Source organism: Acipenser ruthenus, chromosome 10 (assembly GCF_902713425.1).
Source record: "Acipenser ruthenus chromosome 10, fAciRut3.2 maternal haplotype, whole genome shotgun sequence".
In the NCBI taxonomy this organism is placed as follows: domain Eukaryota; kingdom Metazoa; phylum Chordata; class Actinopteri; order Acipenseriformes; family Acipenseridae; genus Acipenser; species Acipenser ruthenus.
Window position 1 is genome coordinate 52,618,766 of NC_081198.1, and position 25,795 is coordinate 52,644,560.

The 25,795-nt window shown below is 43.8% G+C and overlaps 1 protein-coding gene across 2 annotated transcripts in view; it reads right to left on the minus strand.

Annotated features, from left to right (window-relative positions):
- LOC117408099 (adenylate cyclase type 5-like) overlaps window positions 1–25,795 on the minus strand; it is a 79,040-nt gene that overhangs the window by 11,113 nt on the left and 42,132 nt on the right. The window contains exons 4-12 of one of the 2 annotated variants that reach the window (XM_059032619.1): window positions 22,614–22,725; window positions 19,027–19,154; window positions 18,171–18,329; window positions 17,650–17,791; window positions 15,908–16,048; window positions 8,045–8,067; window positions 6,694–6,838; window positions 5,934–6,031; window positions 4,194–4,281 (exon numbers count right to left, since the gene is read on the minus strand). In XM_059032619.1, the coding sequence (XP_058888602.1) occupies window positions 4,194–4,281; window positions 5,934–6,031; window positions 6,694–6,838; window positions 8,045–8,067; window positions 15,908–16,048; window positions 17,650–17,791; window positions 18,171–18,329; window positions 19,027–19,154; window positions 22,614–22,725 (1,036 nt within the window). Of the gene's footprint in view, window positions 1–4,193; window positions 4,282–5,933; window positions 6,032–6,693; window positions 6,854–8,044; window positions 8,068–15,907; window positions 16,049–17,649; window positions 17,792–18,170; window positions 18,330–19,026; window positions 19,155–22,613; window positions 22,726–25,795 lie in introns of both variants that reach the window. The other variant, XM_059032618.1, reaches the window with a different exon arrangement.

Genomic DNA, 25,795 nt, shown 5'->3' on the forward strand with positions numbered 1-25,795 from the left:
TCAGGAGAGCAGCGCCTCCCACTGAAGAGGACAGGAAGAGGAGCTGAGAGAGGAGAGCACTGTCAGGAGAGCAGCGCCTCCCACTGAAGAGGACAGGAAGAGGAGCTGAGAGAGGAGAGCACTGTCAGGTGAGCAGTGCCTCCCACTGAAGAGGACAGGACCTGTGTGTACAGCACCCTCATTGACGGGCCCATTACTCAGCATCGTGCACCCTGTCATCAACTTGGGACAGCAAAAACCAATCCAACTGTATTACCAAAGCTTGGGAGAGCTAGCCCTGTGTGCTGACAAGAGGTTACATGTTTTTTTTCTGACTAGACCCAAAGGAGATGACAATCACAGCAGTACTTTGACTAACCAGACACTGTTTGCAATTGGCATAATGAATGATGGGTCACTAGTCTGCATATCCCACAGCTCTCTTTATTAGAGATGAAGGATACAGTGCAGCTAATTGAGCTCCACAGTGCAGCTCTCTTTGTTACAGGGGAAGGATACAGTGCAGCTCTCTTGATTAGAGGTGACGGATACAGTGCAGCTCTCTTTATTAGAGGTGAAGGATACAGTGCCGCTAATTGAGCTCCACAGTGCAGCTCTCTTGATTAGAGGTGAAGGATACAGTGCAGCTCTCTTGATTAGAGATGAAGGACTACTCCACAGCACTCCACAGCAGTGTGGAGTAGTGGTTAGGGCTCTGGACTCTTGACCGGAGGGTCATGGGTTCAATCCCCAGTGGGGACACTGCTGCTGTACCCTTGAGCAAGGTACTTTACCTAGATTGCTCCAGTAAAAAAAACCCAACTGTATAAATGGGTAATTGTATGTAAAAATAATGTGATATCTTGTAAGTCGCCCTGGATAAGGGCGTCTGCTAAGAAATAGATTATTATTATTATATTATTATAAGGATACAGTGCAGCTAATGGAGCTCCACAGTGCAGCTCTCTTGATTAGAGATGAAGGATACAGTGCAGCTAATTGAGCTCCACAGTGCAGCTCTCTTGATTAGAGGTGAAGGATACAGTGCAGCTAATTGAGCTCCACAGTGCAGCTCTCTTGATTAGAGATGAAGGATACAGTGCAGCTAATTGAGCTCCACAGTGCAGCTCTCTTGATTAGAGGTGAAGGATACAGTGCAGCTAATTGAGCTCCACAGTGCAGCTCTCTTGATTAGAGGTGAAGGATGTAAATGGGTTCAAAAAGAAGACAAGGACAATTGGCGGACTGCTGGAATTGAAATGCAGCATGTCTAGCACAAGACCTTTCATTGACAATGTCCTTGCTACTGTTTTAGTCAGCCTTTAGTTTATTCAATACCCCTGTAAAAGAACTACCGTAGCATTTTTGCATGGTCATTTTGCAGTTTTCTCTTGCTTTTACCATGATTATACTATGTATTTGCCACAGTTTGCCATGTTTTTAATATTCTTTACCATACCTCTCTTTACGGAGCTTACCTATGCATTACCATGCTTTATTACCCTTTGTATTTTGAGGTATTTTGACATTAATTAAAACTTATTGTGTCTATTATTTCTAGATAGAATTATTTCTAGTGTAGAAATTCACCAGAAAATGAAAGAGTAGAAAAATGCAACAGGAGTTAAAGGATTTCACAAACCCCGTCCTTGATCTCCACACACACACAGGGAAGAGTTCAAGGATATCACAAATCCCGTCATTGACCTCCACACACACACACACACACACACACACACACACACACACACACACACACACACACAGAGAAGAGTTCAAGGATATCACAAATCCCGTCATTGACCTCCACACACACACACACACACACACACACACACACACACACACACACACAGAGAAGAGTTCAAGGATATCACAAACCCCGTCCTTGACCTCCACACACACACACACACACACACACACACACACACACACACACACACACACACACACACACACAGAGAAGAGTTCAAGGATATCACAAACCCCGTCATTGACCTCCACACACACACACACACACACACACACACACACACACACACACACACACAGAGAAGAGTTCAAGGATATCACAAACCCCGTCCTTGATCTCCACACACACACACACACACACACACACACACACACACACACACACACACACACAGAAGAGTTCAAGGATATCACAAACCCCGTCATTGACCTCCACACACACACACACACACACACACACACACACACACACACACACACACACACACACACAGAGAATAGTTCAAGGATATCACAAATCCCGTCATTGACCTCCACACACACACACACACACACACACACACACACACACACAGAGAAGAGTTCAAGGATATCACAAACCCCGTAATTGACCTCCACACACACACACACACACACACACACACACACACACACACACACACACAGAGAAGAGTTCAAGGATATCACAAATCCCGTCATTGACCTCCACACACACACACACACACACACACACACACACACACACACACAGAGAAGAGTTCAAGGATATCACAAACCCCGTCATTGACCTCCACACACACACACACACACACACACACACACACACACACACACACAGAGAAGAGTTCAAGGATATCACAAACCCCGTCATTGACCGCCACACACACAAAGAGAGAGAGGAGTTAAAGGATATCGCAAACTCTGTCTTTCACCTCCACACACAGTGAGGGGCACTGCCACCCCAGCATGCCTCACCAGTAAGGGGCACCGCCACCCCAGCATGACTCACCAGTGAGGGGCACCGCCACCCCAGCATGCCTCACCAGTGAGGGGCACCGCCACCCCAGCATGACTCACCAGTGAGGGGCACCGCCACCCCAGCATGCCTCACCAGTGAGGGGCACTGCCACCCCAGCATGCCTCACCAGTGAGGGGCACCGCCACCCCAGCATGACTCACCAGTGAGGGGCACCGCCACCCCAGCATGCCTCACCAGTGAGGGGCACCGCCACCCCAGCATGCCTCACCAGTGAGGGGCACCGCCACCCCAGCATGACTCACCAGTGTGGGGCACTGCCACCCAAGCATGCCTCACCAGTGAGGGGCACTGCCATCCCAGCATGACTCACCAGTGAGGGGCACTGCCACCTCACCCCAGTTCAAAACCCCCCAAGCTGCTCCTATAATGCATAATGAAAAGATCTCTGTAATAATCTATCTATCAGACGAGGAATGGTTCCAGGTGTTTTTCTATCCAAGGACCTCTGCACTGCTGTATAAGAAGCTCCTCATCCTCGAGTACGCGTGCTCCACCTCGAGGCCACAGCCATGCACACACTGGAACTGGAAAAGGGCACAACAGCTTCCTGCTCCATACAATTATATACTAGGAATACTGCCAAGTAATTGAATATATTTTCACATTTTTTAAAAGACCACATTTTTTTATTGGTAAACTTAAACTAACAAACAAAGAAATAGTTGAGTCAATCCAGTTAACTACACATAAGAAACGTATCATTTAGAAATTTATATCGGGGGGGGGAAACATTCACTGAAATGAGTAAACTTTCTGTTAGTATTACTTTGGAGAGGTGAGCTGAAAAAGAAAAGAAAAGAAACGCACACACAGGTAACAAAATGAACTTACAGTTTGCTCCATTTACATGCAGGCTAAAACATAACAAAAATACCAACACATTATACCATGCAGACATACTAGCAAAATAAAAATTTACACTGGAAGAAAGCATCATGCATTTTAACAGCTGATGCAACGCAACATAGAGGCCCATAGGATACCCCATTACTACCAAGACAAACCTGGAGCTGCTGTCTCTGTTCTTTATGGTGAAATCCATGAAATAAATGACTCTCTGTTACTCTGTCACACCTCTTCACTCGTATTTCAAATGTAAGCTGAGTGGAAATGTGGACTTGCATCTATAAACCAACTAAATATAAAACTGAATATGAAAATACATGCAGTGGCTCAAATCTATAGTGAGTTTATACCAGGCTGACCACAATAACTGAGACTCATAGTCTGAAGAAAGCAGCTACGGCACATCCGTGCTGCATTAACACAATGATGCAGTTTCTGAGAAATAAATATTCGTACTGTCATCTGTGGGCAAGGGTGTGTCATTTATTAAACAAGAAAGACAGGACCAAGGAAGATCTTTGTTTAAATACAAGAAAGACAGAAAGATGACAAGAGGATGAACTTCCACAGAACTTACCCTGAAACAGGAGTAGATTGCAGACACAAACATCACTGCTGTAAGGATAAGGAAACAGACCACGTAGAAACCAATCATCAGCGATGAGCTGCAAATAAAACAAATAAACATGTGAAGTGCAGAAGGAACACGGCAGTAACAGCAATAGGAACACGGCAGTAACAGCAACAGGAACACGACAGTAACAGCAATAGGAACACGACAGTAACAGCAACAGGAACACGGCAGTAACAGCAACAGGAACACGACAGTAACAGCAATAGGAACACGACAGTAACAGCAACAGGAACACGACAGTAACAGCAATAGGAACACGGCAGTAACAGCAATAGGAACACGACAGTAACAGCAATAGGAACACGACAGTAACAGCAACAGGAACACGGCAGTAACAGCAACAGGAACACGACAGTAACAGCAATAGGAACACGACAGTAACAGCAACAGGAACACGACAGTAACAGCAACAGGAACACGGCAGTAACAGCAATAGGAACACGGCAGTAACAGCAATAGGAACACGACAGTAACAGCAACAGGAACACGGCAGTAACAGCAACAGGAACACGGCAGTAACAGCAACAGGAACACGGCAGTAACAGCAACAGGAACACGACAGTAACAGCAATGGGAACACGGCAGTAACAGCAATAGGAACACGGCAGTAACAGCAATAGGAACACGGCAGTAACAGCAATAGGAACACATCAGTAACAGCAATGGGAACACGGCAGTAACAGCAATAGGAACACGGCAGTAACAGCAATAGGAACACGACAGTAACAGCAACAGGAACACGGCAGTAACAGCAATAGGAACACGGCAGTAACAGCAATAGGAACACGTCAGTAACAGCAATGGGAACACGGCAGTAACAGCAATAGGAACACGTCAGTAACAGCAATAGGAACACGTCAGTAACAGCAATAGGAACACGTCAGTAACAGCAATGGGAACACGGCAGTAACAGCAATAGGAACACGGCAGTAACAGCAATAGGAACACGGCAGTAACAGCAATAGGAACACGTCAGTAACAGCAATGGGAACACGGCAGTAACAGCAATAGGGACACGGCAGTAACAGCAATAGGGACACGGCAGTAACAGCAATAGGAACACGTCAGTAACAGCAATAGCAACATGTCAGTAACAGCAATGGCTGCTGAAATCAGAAAAAAGATCAACAGAGCAGGTCTCTCCACTGCAGTGCAGTGCATTGTTGTGGTGCAGTATATCAGAGCTTGTATCTCTATTACAGTGCGGTACATTGTAGTGGTGCAGTATATTGGAGCTTGTAGTAAACAAACTGGAACCTTCAGGTTTGAGGCTTTTAAAATAAACTTTATGAGATCAATCAGAAACACGGTTTTGCTGCTGGTTCAGCCCCGGCTTCACAGCCTAGTGAGCAACCTACACAGATTAGGAATGATCGCCTCTAAGGAAGGCGTCTGAAACTTTAAATACATCCAGGCATCAGAAACCTGGCAGCGTGCGTGCACAGGGGCTGGCACTCTACTGAGCTGGAGGGGCATTTCGTGGATTATTATCCTCGCGTTGTATCCTGTAGTAATCATTTTCTCAAGCTTGCAATTCAGTGCTGGATGTGGGAGAGCTGCTGGATGGTCAAGAATGATCTGAATGTTTATGGATGGAGTGTTATTGTTTGGGTAACAATGTGTTCATGTGATCTAAATGTCCCGTAGAGATCCAGGCTATACAGCCCTGTATGTTTTACTCACCGTGGTACAATAACAATCTGTATGAAGCAGATGAAAAGGAAGACGAGAGAAGCACAGGCCACATACGCTCCAAATCTGTCATCCACCTGCTTGGAATACTGCCGAGGGGAGATGAAGAGCAAGACCCAGTGTTATTACAGGCTCCTTCCCCACTCGACAAGGGATACATTGAGACTCAAATGTTTCCTTTTTAATGTTTACTTTACTGAATCCCGACAACTTCATCCATTCAGACAACACGACTTGGAACAGCTTCATCAGGGCTTAACTATTCATAGAGTTCACATTATGAGTGGAGGGGAAAATAACTCCTCCAGTAACAATGACCTTTAAGTCCTGTGAATGCTTCGAAGCCACATAATTAGTGTTTGAATTGTTATAATTTCATACAACACGCTGGTAAAACATGGTAGGACATTGCTGAACACAGACAGAGCTTTATTGAAGTTGCCCAAACTGTTTACAAACGGTTACTGGAAATTCCAAGCAACAGTTGCAACAGCTTCTCAGCATGCCTTCAGTGGACAAGCAGACCCAGACCCAAAGACTAGACTGAAACCCTGTACGAGCTGCTCTGACACACTCTGACACTCACACACTCACACAGACACACACACACACTGACACACACACACTCATACACACACACACACACACACACACTGACACACACAGTGACGCACACACACACACACTGACACACACAGTGACGCACACACTCATGCACACACACAGACACACACCCGGGTTTGGTAATGACCTTTTTCTCCAGGTCCGGCTCCCTGAACGTCAGGAGAAACTTCTTGACGTGCTCCGAGCGCAAGCGATCGATGCTTCTGGCGTCGATGGCGCGGCCGAGGAACTCGTCCACCTCGTCCTCGGGGTTCATGCTTTCCTGCGTGTTTCTGAAAATGAAATGCCTAGATAACACAAGATGGGATTTCCTTTAAACACAGCAGGTACTTTACTTCTAAAGTTACAGCTATACACCTTCACAAGTCAGAGTCCTTTCATCTACCTGACCATCATCAGCCCCTCGAGCACTCCGAGTCCTTTCATCTACCTGACCATCATCAGCCCCTCGAGCACTCCGAGTCCTTCATCTACCTGACCATCATCAGCCCCTCGAGCACTCCGAGTCCTTTCATCTACCTGACCATCATCAGCCCCTCGAGCACTCCGAGTCCTTTCATCTACCTGACCATCATCAACCCCTCAAGCACTCCGAGTCCTTTCATCTACCTGACCATCATCAGCCCCTCAAGCACTCCGAGTCCTTTCATCTACCTGACCATCATCAGCCCCTCAAGCACTCCGAGTCCTTTCATCTACCTGACCATCATCAGCCCCTCAAGCACTCCGAGTCCTTTCATCTACCTGACCATCAAGCACGGCAATATAAGTTGAGCAGAAAAGACAGCTGCTGGGTATTCTCATGTAAGTTGGGGGCTTTAGAAGACTGGTATAATAACACTGATGGGGGCAACAGTGTGGAGTAGTGGTTAGGGCTCTGGACTCTTGACCGGAGGGTTGTGGGTTCAATCCCCAGTGGGGGACACTGCTGTTGTACCCTTGAGCAAAGTACTTTACCTAGTTTGCTCCAGTAAAAACCCAACTGTATAAATGGGTAATTGTATGTAAAAATAATGTGTGTGGTGAGTTCATTTTGGGGTTGCGTCAGTCATGTTCAAGGTTACAGACACCCCCACACAGCAGTACATAACAAATGGTGTTTGTTGATATGGCCCCATTCACCTAATTTAACAGCACAATCAGAGTAGATTGGCATGAAGTGATTTTGAAGGTACTTGAGTGACAGTGTGGTTGATCAGGGACTGGGGGTGGATGTACTGTGAGGTTTCACACACCATCCTAGCTCACAGCAGCCAAGGCCCTGCTCGGCTTTCAAAACACAAACACAATTCTTCTTAAGGAGGTGTAACCTTTAAATGCAGTTCATTAGTGACTGTACATCCAATTGAATTGAATCAGCAGGAACTGAGGCATGGGGTTGCGTTAAAACTTCAAAATCACCCTGTGTCATTTTAATGTGTCAGCAGGCATCGCCCCTTCACCATAATTCACAGGAGAGGATGAGAAATTTCACTTACTTGTCCTTGGGATCTTCAAACCCCTGGAGAGAGAGACAGCGAGAGAGAGAGAGAGAGAGAGAGAGAGAGAGAGAGAGAGAGAGAGAGAGAGAGAGAGAGAGAGAGAGAGAGAGAGAGAGAGAGAGAATGGAGGGAGAGAGAGGGAGGGGGAGAGAGAGAGATGCATCAGCAATACTGGTGGACAGACCTTGAATCTAGTTAGCATTCTCCTAAAGTTCTTACATCTGTAAATATTCACTGTACTTCTCTTTTAGCCTCTGCCTGTACAATTGCAAAGCAAACGTCACACGTCTATTCGAAAAACAAAACAAAATAAAAACAAAAAAGAAATACAGAAATAAATACAAATAAAATAAAAAGGACAGCTGAAACACTGCTACCATCTCCTGGGGCAAAAGAAAACTGCAAGAACCGGGGCCTTCACTGCAGAGAGTGGAACAATGAGATTTAGCTGATCGCTGCGTTACACTGGGGGGCCTTGCTGTGAGAACGTGGTCCAAAAAAACAAACAAAAAACTGATTGATGAATAATGAAGCAAATAATGAAGCAGCAAACAATGAACCATCAAACAACAAATCAGAAAATAACGAACCAGCAAACAATGAATCAGAAAACAACGAACCTGCAAACAATGAATCAGAAAACAACGAACCAGCAAACAATGAATCAGAAAACAACGAACCTGCAAACAATGAAGCAGCAAATAATGAAATCAGAAAACAACGAACCAGCAAACAATGAATCAGAAAACAACGAACCAGCAAACAATGAATCAGAAAACAACGAACCTGCAAACAATGAAGCAGCAAATAATGAAATCAGAAAACAACGAACCAGCAAACAATGAATCAGAAAACAACGAACCTGCAAACAATGAATCAGAAAACAACGAACCTGCAAACAATGAATCAGAAAACAACGAACCAGCAAACAATGAATCAGAAAACAACGAACCTGCAAACAATGAAGCAGCAAATAATGAAATCAGAAAACAACGAACCAGCAAACAATGAATCAGAAAACAACGAACCAGCAAACAATGAATCAGAAAACAACGAACCTGCAAACAATGAAGCAGCAAATAATGAAATCAGAAAACAACGAACCAGCAAACAATGAATCAGAAAACAACGAACCTGCAAACAATGAATCAGAAAACAACGAACCAGCAAATAATGAATCAGAAAACAACGAACCTGCAAACAATGAAGCAACAAATAATGAAATCAGAAAACAACGAACCAGCAAATAATGAATCAGAAAACAACGAACCTGCAAACAATGAATCAGAAAACAACGAACCTGCAAACAATGAATCAGAAAACAACGAACCAGCAAACAATGAATCAGAAAACAACGAACCTGCAAACAATGAAGCAGCAAATAATGAAATCAGAAAACAACGAACCAGCAAACAATGAATCAGAAAACAACGAACCAGCAAACAATGAATCAGAAAACAACGAACCTGCAAACAATGAAGCAGCAAATAATGAAATCAGAAATCAACGAACCAGCAAACAATGAATCAGAAAACAACGAACCAGCAAATAATGAATCAGAAAACAACGAACCTGCAAACAATGAAGCAACAAATAATGAAATCAGAAAACAACGAACCAGCAAATAATGAATCAGAAAACAACGAACCTGCAAACAATGAATCAGAAAACAACGAACCAGCAAATAATGAAGCAGCAAATAATGAATCAGAAAACAACGAACCAGCAAACAATGAAGCAGCAAATAATGAAATCAGAAAACAACGAACCAGCAAACAATGAATCAGAAAACAACGAACCTGCAAACAATGAAGCAGCAAATAATGAAATCAGAAATCAACGAACCAGCAAACAATGAATCAGAAAACAACGAACCAGCAAACAATGAATCAGAAAACAACGAACCAGCAAATAATGAATCAGAAAACAACGAACCTGCAAACAATGAAGCAACAAATAATGAAATCAGAAAACAACGAACCAGCAAATAATGAATCAGAAAACAACGAACCTGCAAACAATGAATCAGAAAACAACGAACCAGCAAATAATGAAGCAGCAAATAATGAATCAGAAAACAACGAACCAGCAAACAATGAAGCAGCAAATAATGAAATCAGAAAACAACGAACCAGCAAACAATGAATCAGAAAACAACGAACCTGCAAACAATGAAGCAGCAAATAATGAAATCAGAAATCAACGAACCAGCAAACAATGAATCAGAAAACAACGAACCAGCAAACAATGAATCAGAAAACAACGAACCAGCAAATAATGAATCAGAAAACAACGAACCTGCAAACAATGAAGCAACAAATAATGAAATCAGAAAACAACGAACCAGCAAATAATGAATCAGAAAACAACGAACCTGCAAACAATGAATCAGAAAACAACGAACCAGCAAATAATGAAGCAGCAAATAATGAATCAGAAAACAACGAACCAGCAAACAATGAAGCAGCAAATAATGAAATCAGAAAACAACGAACCAGCAAATAATGAATCAGAAAACAACGAACCAGCAAACAATGAATCAGAAAACAACGAACCAGCAAATAATGAATCAGAAAACAACGAACCTGCAAACAATGAATCAGAAAACAACGAACCAGCAAACAATTAATCAGAAAACAACAAACCAGCAAATAATGAATCAGAAAACAACGAACCAGCAAACAATGAATCAGAAAACAACGAATCAGCAAACAATTAATCAGAAAACAACAAACCAGCAAATAATGAATCAGAAAACAACGAACCAGCAAACAACGAACCAGCAAACAATGAATCAGAAAACAACAAACCAGCAAACAATGAAATCAGAAAACAACGAACCAGCAAATAATGAATCAGAAAACAACGAACCAGCAAACAATGAAGCAACAAATAATGAAATCAGAAAACAACAAACCAGCAAATAATGAAATCAGAAAACAACAAACCAGCAAACAATGAACCAGCAAACAATGAATCAGAAAACAACAAACCAGAAAACAACGAACCAGCAAACAATGAATCAGAAAACAACAAACCAGCAAATAATGAAATCAGAAAACAACAAACCAGCAAACAATGAAATCAGAAAACAACGAACCAGCAAACAATGAATCAGAAAACAACGAACCAGCAAACAATGAACCAGCAAACAATGAATCAGAAAACAACGAACCTGCAAACAATGAATCAGAAAACAACGAACCAGCAAACAACAAACCAGCAAATAATGAAATCAGAAAACAACAAACCAGCAAATAATGAAATCAGAAAACAACAAACCAGCAAATAATGAAATCAGAAAACAACAAACCAGCAAACAATGAACCAGCAAACAATGAATCAGAAAACAACGAACCTGCAAACAATGAATCAGAAAACAACGAACCAGCAAACAACAAACCAGCAAACAATGAAGCAGCAAACAATGAAGCAGCAAATAATGAAATCAGAAAACAACGAACCAGCAAACAATGAAGTAGCAAACAATGAAGCAGCAAATAATGAAGCAGCAAATAATGAAGCAGCAAATGCCCTTCTTTAGGAAACTGCAATGAATTATGTTGACTGCTGTACAGCAGTGGTTACATAACTACTGTACTGAAGTCATTGTATTTTGCATCTTGCTCTTAATTGTACTGTAAGTCTTGATATGTATTTTTTGTATACAACTGTAAGTCGCCCTAGGTAAGGGGGTCTGCTAAGAAATAAATAAATAAATAAATAAATAATAATAATAATAATAATAATAATAATAATAATAATACTACATAAAGCAAACAAGGTATACCTACCCCTTGATCAGCTGCTGAATATACATCAACACATTTGAGACAAAGCCTTAATCAGTCTTCTTTGTGCGATTTCCAGGAAGTATAAGACAACATACTGCTAAACGTCCACAGTTAACATATGATTCTGTTTTTTGTTGAGTCATTGTGTGTTTACGTGCAGTGTGTTACAGCCTGCCTTGTGAATGGCACTGCCTCCATGGCCTGCCACCAGAGCCTTCTTATCAGTGGGTTTGTTTAATTCAACAAGAGAGTCGTTTCAATGCATATGATTAGCATGTTATGACTGTTATCTTCTAAAGAGCGAAGTGAAAAAAGCCAGAACCGGTTCCTAGTTTCAAACACTTTTCATTACACAGAGATTTCTGGCACAACCGCTCTACTTTCTAAAAGCTTCTATAAAAAGCTTTTGACATAAACAAACCAATTCTTCTGGTAAATGGGAAAAGCTTCATTGTTTCAGACAGATAAAAACATTTTTCAACACAGTGTTATTACCTGCATATATTTTTAAACAAAACGATTTTACATTTGACACAAATACGTATTTAAAATTTGACATGACTGGTGGACAAGATTTTGACTCGGTGTAATATGCAGTGTTGTTCTTTTCAAAGCAAAGTCTTTTGATGGACGTTGACCTCCGAGTTGTGTTCACTATATAGACCTCAAACACACAGAATATCTTTATTACACAATACATAGAAATTTGGGACTGTGCCTTGATCAAAACTTACTGCCTCACTTTCCATCAGCAGGGAAAAATTTAATCTGATCCTGAACGTCAAGAGTAAAAGTCACAGGACAGAGCCCTCCCCAACATAAAGGAAAGTAACCCCAAATCTCAGACAGGAACAATTCTGCAACCGATACATCAACTAGAGCAACACGTACTGTACACTGGCTACTCGCTTTGGTTTCCGATGCCTCCTGGTCTCCAGCATGCCGTTATGCATATGGATGCTTGTTATGTCACTTCCTACATTAGAGCTACTGGACAGGAGCAAGTCCTTCCAGTCCGCTTGTCAGACTAACATAAAACCACTGAGCCCCAGGGTGTGATGGAAACAACATGATCAATCTGAAATCACCGAGCCCCAGGGTGTGATGGAAACAACATGATCAATCTGAAATCACCAAGCCCCAGGGTGTGATGGAAACAACATGATCAATCTGAAATCACCGAGCCCCAGGGTGTGATGGAAACAACATGATCAATCTGAAATCACCGAGCCCCAGGGTGTGATGGAAACAACATGATCAATCTGAAATCACCAAGCCCCAGGGTGTGATGGAAACAACATGATCAATCTGAAATCACCGAGCCCCAGGGTGTGATGGAAACAACATGATCAATCTGAAATCACCGAGCCCCAGGGTGTGATGGAAACAACATGATCAATCTGAAATCACCGAGCCCCAGGGTGTGATGGAAACAACATGATCAATCTGAAATCACCAAGCCCCAGGGTGTGATGGAAACAATGCTACAACATTGATAATTTGCATGAAAAAGAAAATCTAAACTGTCTCTTTTTTTCTTAATTCACAATCCAGTTCCCGAGTTGTACGGTATTTGCAAAGTGGCATCAAATCGCCATATCTGGTACTTCAGTCTGAATTTTGCACCTACTATATAATTAACAGCAAAGACTTCATGAGCAGTCCATTCTTCAGAATGCCATATCATTGCAAGGATAAAATAGTTCATGTAAATTAAGAAACTCCTGAGGGCAGTACAAGCTGTCTGAAACTGAGCCCATTTCAAAACCTTCAACTGTTCTGATATCGGCATATCATATGCTTGGCATAAGCCAAGATGAACAGTTAGCAGAAGTGTTACCAGACAGGCCCAGCCGGCAGTTACAGGGTTAACGGTTGATAAGGCAACGCAGCGCACAGAGGAAATGCACACAGTGTGCAGTAGAAGGTGAACTTTGCTGGCTGAGTCATGCAAGTCTGGGGGGATTGAACAGAGCGTGACAAGCAGTGATCTGCAGAGAGGCTACAGCTGTCAGGCTGGAATTCTTTTAAGATATGATTATTTGTTGTCTATAAAGCATGAAGGCACTAGCTCTGGAGGAACAGAACATTTCCAAAAGAACTTACAAAGCTTGAATATATAAACACTTATAAGAGACGTGGAGAGGGCTGGTGTAGCCACTTCAACAAGCCTGTATATACTGTATGCAAAATATATATAGCTACAGTGCTGTACATTGCATACGTCTACACCGTCCACGTCTACACCGTTCAGGTCTGCACCATCCAGGTCTACACCGTCCACGTCTACACCGTCCAGGTCTGCACCGTCCACGTCTACACCGTCCACGTCTACATCGTCCACGTCTACACCGTCCACGTCTGCACCGTCCACGTCTGCACCGTCCACGTCTGCACCGTCCACGTCTACATCGTCCACGTCTACACCGTCCAGGTCTGCACCGTCCTCGTCTACACCGTCCACGTCTGCACCGTCCACGTCTGCACCGTCCACGTCTACACCGTCCACGTCTACACCGTCCACGTCTGCACCGTCCAGGTCTACACCGTCCACATCTACACCGTCCAGGTCTGCACCGTCCACGTCTGCACCGTCCACGTCTACACCGTCCACGTCTACACCGTCCACGTCTGCACCGTCCTCGTCTACACCGTCCACGTCTACACCGTCCACGTCTGCACCGACCACATCTACACCGTCCAGGTCTGCACCGTCCACGTCTACACCGTCCAGGTCTACACCGTCCAGGTCTGCACCGACCACATCTACACCGTCCAGGTCTACACCGTCCAGGTCTGCACCGTCCACGTCTACACCGTCCAGGTCTACACCGTCCAGGTCTGCACTGTCCACGTCTACACCGTCCAGGTCTACACCGTCCAGGTCTGCACTGTCCACGTCTACACTGTCCACGACTACACCGTCCAGGTCTGCACCGTCCACGTTTGCACTGACCATGTGTAAGAACGTTATTCAAGTGCCTGGGTGTGCAGTTTTTGTAACCACAGTTTCTCGTCTCCAGTTTGAACATTTAGGGCATGTTCCAGTCCGTGTGAGGGCATCAGCATCAGTAATTGAGAGACAAACACAATTCCGTGGCTCATCGTACCATTGATATAAAACAGTCACAGGCTGAAAATATATTGCCAATAATAGCTTTTTTTTTTGTTACTGACAATGTTTAGATTATGGAAGTAGGATTTTACACATTTCTGCATAGTTACCGGTAACTTTGTTCTGCATGCCCAATACTGCGCAAACAATGACATATTACCAACAAACAAACCGGCTGCAAAAACACTGCTACAGCTGTCAATACAAAATCACACACCTAATCTGATCCATACGAAACCCAATCCACACACAATTAGCAGTGAACAAAAACTTTTCTGTAAATAACAAGAAACCATGTACCAAAGTAACCAACTTATCTGTAATTCAATTTACTGTCTATAACTTGCCACAACGATGAAAAAACATGAAGCCAAGTGCAAGTGAAAGCAAATGGTAATTACAATGTCATGCTCACTGATTAAAATCCCTACTGATGTCATACAAAGCAATGGCACAGTATTTAATACTCCTGTTCTCCTTGGAATTGCAGTATAATTGGAATAAGAAGCATGGCTCCAATAAGAGGCAATAAAAAAAGATCAGCTATATGGAGGATACAACCCAGCTGAAACTAGGAGAGGGCCCCCCGAGCAAAGACTTGAATGGTTTTCTTTGAGTTTATCACTTACATAACTAGTTATATAATGCAGACTGGCTTTAATAACAGCGTCTCCGTTATTATCTTTATTTATGAATTCAATTAATGACATGGCTTAAAAGGGAAGGAGCCTGAGTATTTAGGCCATTTAAACAGCATACAAACTTAACCATTATCAAGCCAATCTAAAGCAAAATAACAAAGGATTAAAAAAAAAGATCGATAAGAAAAAGATCGATAAGTTTTTAAGGCATCGTTATCTCCCCTTTAATGTGGCTTGATGAAGAAACACATAACCCTGCCAGCTGAGGGTATGGGTGGAAAAGCGCAGCTGTCGGTAGAGGCTCGCTTACCATCCTTTTCATCTCCTTGGAGACCTGGTTGGTGCCGAGATGGTTGTAGAAGGGCCGGTCCGAGCACCAGTGGGAAGTGTTGTGTCCAATGGAGTTGGTGCGCTGCCTGTTCATCTTGGCTATCGTTGCTTTCTCTTCTTTCTGCATCACAAAGGTGGGACATTTCTGAGTCACGTACAGGTGCCACTTGTATATCGCTACAATTATTACTAATCTAAATGAAACCATTGCCAACATGACTTTGTTACCAGCTTGGCACAAACATGGATTTGCATGAAGATTGGCAAGTCTGAACACATGACTGACATCCCCAGCTGTGAACTTTCAGAATGTAAGAGTAAAGAAGAGTGTACATATACATATAAATAATTTACCCCAACCCTAATGCACAGCCAAGCCCTGGTAACAAATGATGATCTTCACATTCAAGGTGCATGACCTAAGTGTTAAACTGACAGGATAAAGTGCTGTGAATACTGCCATGCTAGAGTACCTGTGGAAACTCTGGATATGAAACACCAACTACCGGAAAGAACCCAGGTTAAATAAAGTACATCTGGTTCCAAGTTTTGATATAAAACAGGACTCATTTGGTGAAAGGGTTTTATTTAAACAGGGTAGTCCTGCATCCGCTTACTTAATATGAGTTCAGACAAAGTGCTTCTCCATTATTGTTTCAAGACGTACACAATAGGAGCTTCTAAAACACTGACGTCCTCCACTTGAAGCATTGTGGAATATCTGTCTCTCAGTTTTACACATTCCCATTACAGTTTCAAATCAGCCTTCACTGAGAACAGGCAGATCAGTAGCAGAGCCTGCAGTGTTAACTTAACTAATCACCATGTTGTCATAACAAACCCGGACAATACTTGAGACAGTTTCAAATGGAAGCACAACATGGTCTTTGATTTGGCAGAACTATCAAAGTGACATTTTAAAATGTAATAGCTATTTGAGATTATAAAGCTGTATGTTACACAAACATGTTAATTCTTGAAGCAGTTTACAAAGGATGCATCATTTTAACTCATCATGCAGTATGCCTGGAACGCATTTTTATTAACAAATGTTTTGAAACCCTGCCCTTTACTTTATGATGTACAATTGTTCTGAATTTCACAGATAACTTGCAATACTAGCTGTCTTTAAACTCACATTATGCTATACTATACTATGCTATGGTAGTTTATCCGATCCTATGCTATTTTTGTCTATCCTATACTAAGCTATGCAATGCTATGCTATCCTATGCTATGCTATATTGCAGTTATTGCTTAAGGAGCAATGTACAGTAACGGAGTGTGTGTGCAGCACAGCATCCTGTGACAGGATTACAAATCACTACAGCACTACAGGTAGAGAAGACTATGCACATTTCTACTGTATATTAAATATCGTGTAAGGACTGTTCTTCACCTATATGAACTAGCTTTATTCTGAGTGGGTGACTTTAAACATTGAACAAGGTTCTATCCAGATTAAATCAATAAATTAATTTGAATTAGAAAAAATAAGAAGAAACTAGGAGTGTAGCCAGTATCTAGGACAGGAATAGTCACCCGCTTCTCAGTGCAGCCCACAATGAGGTAGGTTTCTGTAGCTAGGACAGGAATAGTTACCCGCTTCTCAGTGCAGCCCACAATGAGGTAGGTTTCTATAGCTAGGACAGGAATAGTTACCCGCTTCTCAGTGCAGCCCACAATGAGGTAGGTTTCTATAGCTAGGACAGGAATAGTTACCCGCTTCTCAGTGCAGCCCACAATGAGGTAGGTTTCTATGTTGTTTTCCTTTAGGTAAGCATTCCGCTCGCCTCCGAAACCAGGCTCCACTTCATAATCCCCAGTCAGGTAGTTGAGGGTGGCTTTTGTTATGTGGATGCGGCTAAAAGTGACCAAAATGTTTTCCCAGGTTAAATCATTTTACACCACAACATATTTACATTGGTCTAATCAGCATCATCTAGCTGAGCTTAATTATTAGAACATTTAAAAAGTTAAAAATCACACACAAGAAATGACAGTTACAGATATAGTACAGGGTGATTAAAAAGTGAGTTTATCACATCAATGCACCATACCATTGACATGGTAAATGTACTCTCTGACCACCCTGTGCATCTTATCCTACATCACTCATGTTTAAGCGGTGGGTGTCACACTGAAGGTTAAAGCCTGGGATGGCTCAACATGCAATTGAGTAAGCCTGGTTTCTGTGTTGTAATCAGCAGTATTGCATTTGCCATGAAGAACCCACGACTCACCCAGCTTTGCCCCCAGCTTCCATCTGGTTGGCCAGGGTGACATCGTTGGACCAGACATCAAACTGCCACTTGCGCAGGCCCAGCACCCCGCAGTGCACGCGGCCGCTGTGAATGCCAACCCGCATGTTCACATTCACGCCCGTCACCTCCCGCACCAGCCTGGCAGGAACCACAGGATTGTTACAATGACATTCACAGCATTTCCAGTGATTTCACTACTGACTGGCAAAGACAGACTCGATGGTGTGACTGTCACAGACTTGACTTGTGAGCTGCACTGCACTGCACTGTGTTAACGGTTCACTCTGTTCTGTGTGAGCTGCACTGCACTGTGTTAACGGTTCACTCTGTTCTGTGTGAGCTGCACTGCACTGTGTTAACGGTTCACTCTGCTCTGTGTGAGCTGCACTGCACTGTGCTGTGTTAACGGTTCACTCTGCTCTGTGTGAGCTGCACTGTGCTGTGTTAATGGTTCACTCTGCTCTGTGTGAGCTGCACTGCACTGTGCTGTGTTAACGGTTCACTCTGCTCTGTGTGAGCTGCACTGCACTGTGTTAACGGTTCACTCTGCTCTGTGTGAGCTGCACTGCACTGTGTTAACGGTTCACTCTGCTCTGTGTGAGCTGCACTGCACTGTGTTAATGGTTCACTCTGCTCTGTGTGAGCTGCACTGTGCTGTGTTAACGGTTCACTCTGCTCTGTGTGAGCTGCACTGCACTGTGTTAACGGTTCACTCTGCTCTGTGTGAGCTGCACTGCACTGTGTTAACGGTTCACTCTGCTCTGTGTGAGCTGCACTGTGCTGTGTTAACGGTTCACTCTGCTCTGTGTGAGCTGCACTGTGCTGTGTTACTCACGAGATAGCCTCGATCATGTCCACTCCCATCTCCACACAGCAGTGCGCATGGTCAGCCCGGGCCTCTGGCAGTCCAGACACACAGTAATAACAGTCGCCCAGGATTTTGATACGTAAACAGTGGTTCTCCTAAAGAGAGGGGGACAAAAATACAGAAATATGCAACCCTAACTCTGTGGCTCAGATAGCTTTCCTTTTAAGGATTTGAAAGATGGCAAATTCAAATGAAAAACATGGATATAATCCCCAAATAAAACAGTGGCAACAGAGCAGAGTACTGTCTGCCAAGGGTAGAGTCCCAGAGGAGGAACCCCTGTCTGACCTCACAGGGGATATAAAACATTTCTGGAGTCTGGTCTTATTGCAGCTGGTGCAGCCGCCTTTCGGAGGTCCTGATTATGGGGCTTCTGCTGATGCAAGGAAAGGAACCCGCTTCTAGTGTGGGACAAGCATGGGGTTTGAATATTCAAGCTTCACAATGGTATCTGAATATTTGTTTGTTTGCTGAGCCTAACCAAAGTCGTGAAATGCAACTCTGTATCCAAAAAGTATCCAAAAGCATTCCGGTGTGTATATTCACGATACAGTAAGTGGTCAAAGACACATCTTCATAAAGATTAATTGCGTTGTGAAGATAATATTGAGTTTGCAGTACAGTACAGTAGAAGGGACTTGAATCAGCTTAACCAGCTACTCAGTCAGCATTAGGTCTCTTGAACCAGATGAAAACCAGCAAAGTGCTAGATATGAATGATGGGATGTTAAAATGCTGAAATCATTCCTGTACACTTTACTAAGAGTCATATCAAAGTTTTGTAAAAACAGCAGCTATTTCTACACTACTGTCACTGCATGGGTCAGAGCTCAGCACAAAGCAATGCTGTTTCTACACTACTGTCACTGCATGGGTCAGAGCTCAGCACAAAGCAATGCTATTTCTACACCACTGTCACTGCATGGGTCAGAGCTCAGTCAAAGCAATGCTGTTTCTACACTACTGTCACTGCATGGGTCAGAGCTCAGCACAAAGCAATGCTATTTCTACACTACTGTCACTGCATGGGTCAGAGCTCAGCACAAAGCAATGCTATTTCTACACCACTGTCACTGCATGGGTCAGAGCTCAGCACAAAGCAATGCTATTTCTACACTACTGTCACTGCATGGGTCAGAGCTCAGTCAAAGCAATGCTATTTCTACACCACTGTCACTGCATGGGTCAGAGCTCAGCACAAAGCAATGCTATTTCTACACCACTGTCACTGCATGGGTCAGAGCTCAGTCAAAGCAATGCTGTTTCTACACTACTGTCACTGCATGGGTCAGAGCTCAGCACAAAGCAATGCTATTTCTACACTACTGTCACTGCATGGGTCAGAGCTCAGTCAAAGCAATGCTGTTTCTACACTACTGTCACTGCATGGGTCAGAGCTCAGTCAAAGCAATGCTGTTTCTACACTACTGTCACTGCATGGGTCAGAGCTCAGTCAAAGCAATGCTATTTCTACACCACTGTCACTGCATGGGTCAGGTACTGCGCTGGAGCTGCCTGGCATTGAGAAATAGCAAACTGAGAGGGGATTTGAGTTTTTAAAGTTGGAATCAATGGCTATAACTTTAGACAAAGAGCTTAGCAGTGTGGAGCACTGTGGAAATATCCACAAAATATAGACAGAGCAGTGCACAGCAGAGGATTTCAGTGTGAAGTAACACTGAAGCAGCTGGCTGGACTCGAGGGTGCCTGACCAGCTGGGATCACTGAAGCAGCGGGCTGGACTCGAGGGTGCCTGACCATCTGGGGTCGCTGAAGCACGATGAGCAGAACTCTCTCCAGCGGGCTGGACTCGAGGGTGCCTGACCAGCTGGGATCGCTGAAGCAGCTGGCTGGACTCGAGGGTGCCTGACCAGCTGGGGTCGCTGAAGCAGCGAGCTGGACTCGAGGGTGCCGGACCAGCTGGGATCGCTGAAGCAGCTGGCTGGACTTGAGGGTGCCTGACCAGCTGGGGTCGCTGAAGCAGCTGGCTGGACTCGAGGGTGCCTGACCAGCTGGGGTCGCTGAAGCAGCTGGCTGGACTTGAGGGTGCCTGACCAGCTGGGGTCGCTGAAGCAGCTGGCTGGACTTGAGGCTGCCTGACCAGCTTGGGCCGCTGAAGCAGCTGGCTGGACTCGAGGGTGCCTGACCAGCTGGAGTCATTTGAAATAGAAGTCAATTGTGCGCTGTTCCTTTACCTTCCACGAGGCAAGACAACTGCAATGTTGACACGCCAAATTGCTTTGCCACAGCAGCCTGAGAATCCACAGAAGACTCCAGCAGCTCCTTCAACAGTTCAGACTTCTGAGCCAGAGGCAAATCAACTTGTTTCTGCTACTCAGCCATGATGACAGGTGAGGCAAAAACCACTGGTTGACACAATTATGCAAGTCACAGCGTAATCATGTACTCACTGTACTGCTCTGAAAAGCAAGCTCCGTTCATCATTGGAAAACACTGTATCCCAGTAACGAAGGGATGTCCCAATTAAACAATATAAACAGCATTGGGATTAACCGCCTCCCAGGGTTGTATCCCATTTAAGCAGCAATCCCGATTATCAGGATCCTGATGAGGCGGTGCCGACTGTAATGGTTTTTCTGATTGGTTAAAACCATTCCAAATATCAAAATTTAAATGTGTGTTAAAGGAAATCTAACATCCCCTAATGGGTTTTACTTGGAGAGTAAGACCAGATGCATTTCACCCCCCCCCCCACTGACACACACACACACTCAGACACTGAAATACACACACAGACACACACAGACACTGACATACACACACAGACACACACAGACACTGACATACACACACAGACACTGACATACACACACACACAGACACACACAGACACTGAAATACACACACAGACACACACAGACACTGACATACACACGCAGACACACACAGACACTGACATACACACACAGACACTGACATACACACACAGACACACACAGACACTGACATACACACACAGACACTGACATACACACGCAGACACACACAGACACTCACTGACATACACACACACACACAGACACACACAAACACTGACATACACACACACACAGACACTGACAGACACACACAGACACACAGACACACTGACATACACACACAGACACACACAGACACTGACATACACACGCAGACACACACAGACACTCACTGACATACACACACAAACACACACACACACACACAGACACTGACATACACACACATACACACACACACACAGACACTGACAGACACACATAGGCACACACAGACACAGACACACACTGACATACACACAGACACACACTGACATACACACACAGACAATGACATACACACACACTGACATACACACAGACACACACATTGACATACACACACAGACACACACACACACACACTGACACACACAGACACACACACAGACATACACACACACACTGACACACACACGCTGACACACACAGACACACACACACTGACACACACAGACACACACACACTGACACACACACCCCTTCACAATGAAGCTGTGCACTGCAGACACTCACCGCTGCCAGCTTGTCGAACCTTGCAAACAGCTCGTTGAGAGTCATGACCAGCTCCTGCGCTGTGCATTGTGAAGCCAGGCTGGTGAAACCTTCGATGTCAGCAAAGAGGATGCTGGAAATAAAGACATTATTCAATCAAACCACTTTTCAACATACAATTGTATTTTATCATGAAGCATTGATTTGCACAGCAATGACTGTGAAGAAAGAAAGGTTTTTATTTGAATATAGACACTCCAATGTATGGATGCACAATCTACACACCACACATATGAAAGCAACCTACTGAATGAATGTAAATGTATTCACCAGGTGTTGGAAGGCTTTGTCTAAAAATTCACAAAGCCCCTTTCATTTGAGTCCATTATGCACGGTGTGGATACAGAGCCACCTGGAACTATCCGCTCTGCTGCTCATACATTGGGCAGCAAAAAGTATTGTTTTCCCTGACTGCAGATCTCAACCACCATTTACAAAAAGCTTAGTGATGCCGATATTTGTATTATAAAAGAATTAACCAATAAAACAGGCAAGTGACGTACGAGTAAAGAGGTCATTATCATCAGAAGTGTTTTTTATATATATATTCTCAAGAGTCTTATGGTGTTCGGAACAAAAGTAGGTGAATTGTTATGCAGTAATAAATACAACTGAGCTATCATGATGCAACAACAAACAGTCAAAATACACTTCACAGGACTCTCAGAAACAGACATTTTGACAGCCTTCCCTTTTGAATGTTCTTCTGGATTTCCGAGCCCATTGCTTCATTTGAGGCAGCCATTACTGCTTCTCGGTTTGCCTTTAGTTGAGCTCAGTATTTGACAGGTTAGGGTTATGGAGAGTAAGATCCAATAATCCCTATAGCAACAGTGCTGTAGAATAGGCCAGCCCTGCTTTGAGCTGCCCAGTATAACTGAAGGCTCCTAATCACTGTTTGTTTCTCAGTGCTGTACACTACATTACTGTTGAATTTTCACCCTTCAAAAAAATAGGAGGTCATTAAAGACCTGAGGAAATGCTTTGAAAATATGGCCCATTGTCTCTAAAAATGTACTTTTATCCCAATCAAGTCAAAATGAATTAAGAAAAATGAAATATTACATTGTAAAGGAACGCTCCAGATTGCAGAACGCTCTCTTTGAATGTCTGTTTTTATCCATGGTGTTAGTGGCTCTGAAGGGTCTCTTCCCTACGAGGCTGAGATCAAGCAATGCTGCAGCCTGGTGGTGCCGTTCCCAGGAGGTCTCTAACAAGCATCACCATCACAATACAATGTGCACACCGCTGTGCTCATGCTCCGAGTACGGGCCAGTGAGTCTACAGTGTGCCACACAAGACTGCAAGCAACACTGTCCAATCTCACAAACTGCTTTGCTGAGCTCAATTACCTTTTCCTCCCCCTCCCTCCCACCTAGCACTGCTTCATCTGACCGAGCTAGGTAAGATAAAACAGTGCTGTGTTGTCTTGTGGGCAGCAGTGTGGAGTAGTGGTCAGGGCTCTGCACTCTTGCAGCAGTGTGGAGTAGTGGTCAGGGCTCTGCACTCTGGCAGCAGTGTGGAGTAGTGGTCAGGGCTCTGCACTCTGGCAGCAGTGTGGAGTAGTGGTCAGGGCTCTGCACTCTGGCAGCAGTGTGGAGTAGTGGTCAGGGCTCTGGCAGCAGTGTGGAGTAGTGGTCAGGGCTCTGGACTCTGGCAGCAGTGTGGAGTAGTGGTCAGGGCTCTGCACTCTGGCAGCAGTGTGGAGTAGTGGTCAGGGCTCTGGCAGCAGTGTGGAGTAGTGGTCAGGGCTCTGGACTCTGGCAGCAGTGTGGAGTAGTGGTCAGGGCTCTGGACTCTGGCAGTAGTGTGGAGTAGTGGTCAGGGCTCTGGACTCTGGCAGTAGTGTGGAGTAGTGGTCAGGGCTCTGGACTCTGGCAGTAGTGTGGAGTAGTGTATATAAAAATAATGTGTAAAAAAATAAAAAATAAATAAATGTAATTGTATGTAAAAATAATGTGATATCTTGTAACATTTGTAAGTCGCCCTAGATAAGGGCATCTGCTAATAAAGAAGAAGAAAAAGAAGAATCTTTTTAAAATATTCATTCAATTGCAAGACCACCGTGACCTTGTTAAAGCTATGAGATTTAAGATAATGGAATTGGGGTAGTCTGTATTTTCACCTGAAAAGAAACATCTTCAAATCTTCAGTAAGAAACAATGGATCTATGTTATTGGGACACTGTGCCAAAGACAGCTCAAGAGTCTACAGCAAGACGATGTCCAATGCCGTGCCCTTGTTCATCAGTACAAGAATCCTGGCTCTTTTAAAGCATACTGTACACAAAGTGCTCTCCTTTCTAACCTGAACAAAACAGCACAACTACTCTTTACATTATAGGTACACGTCCATCACTGGGACAGCACAAGGGTACACTGCTAATACATGTCCTATGTCTCCAATAACAAAAACATTCCTTTCACAGAAACAAAGAGACAAAGACACAAACTTGAAGAAACTCCAGACTTTCTTTTTTCCATTTCATATATTTCATTGTGAAAGTTTGCATACACTGTGATTCGGAGAGTTATTTCTTCCCTCTTGCCAGCCTTAATTTGAAAGCAGAGTGTATTATTCCCAGGGATTTGTTTTTAATGCTCACTATGTTTAGAAATTAGAGAGGGAACGGTGCCCAAGCTCCAGCACAAATGTCTATATAAGGGATAACCCACGAGCAGCACCAGATTAGCAAGAGGATATTTACACAAGGACTCTGAGCAGTTTATTTTAAAATGTTGAGTTTAGCTTTGAATATGGTTAGCACTACTCCTGGATTGCCCTATGAAATTAAAGACACATTATGAAACAAAAGCCAGAATTCGAACTTATTGTACAGTATACTCCGCTGGTGTACACCTGGATTTGAGGCCATTATTTAAACATGTTATCTAAAATAATAATGTCCTTCGCAGTGTTGCACAATGCAGTGTCAGTGTACGGCATGTACACACGTTCTCCTCAAACATGTGCATTGGGTTCAGCTCGGTTGTAATGTGTGGGCAGCTTGGTTTCCAAAGCCAGCAACACGACATTAGTGGTGTGCGGAGAGCACATCACCATCAGCATCTCCAATCAGCACTCAATTAGGTCATCCAATATTAGTGCTTATTGGTAAAGTACTTCAAGAAAAGTGCTATTCA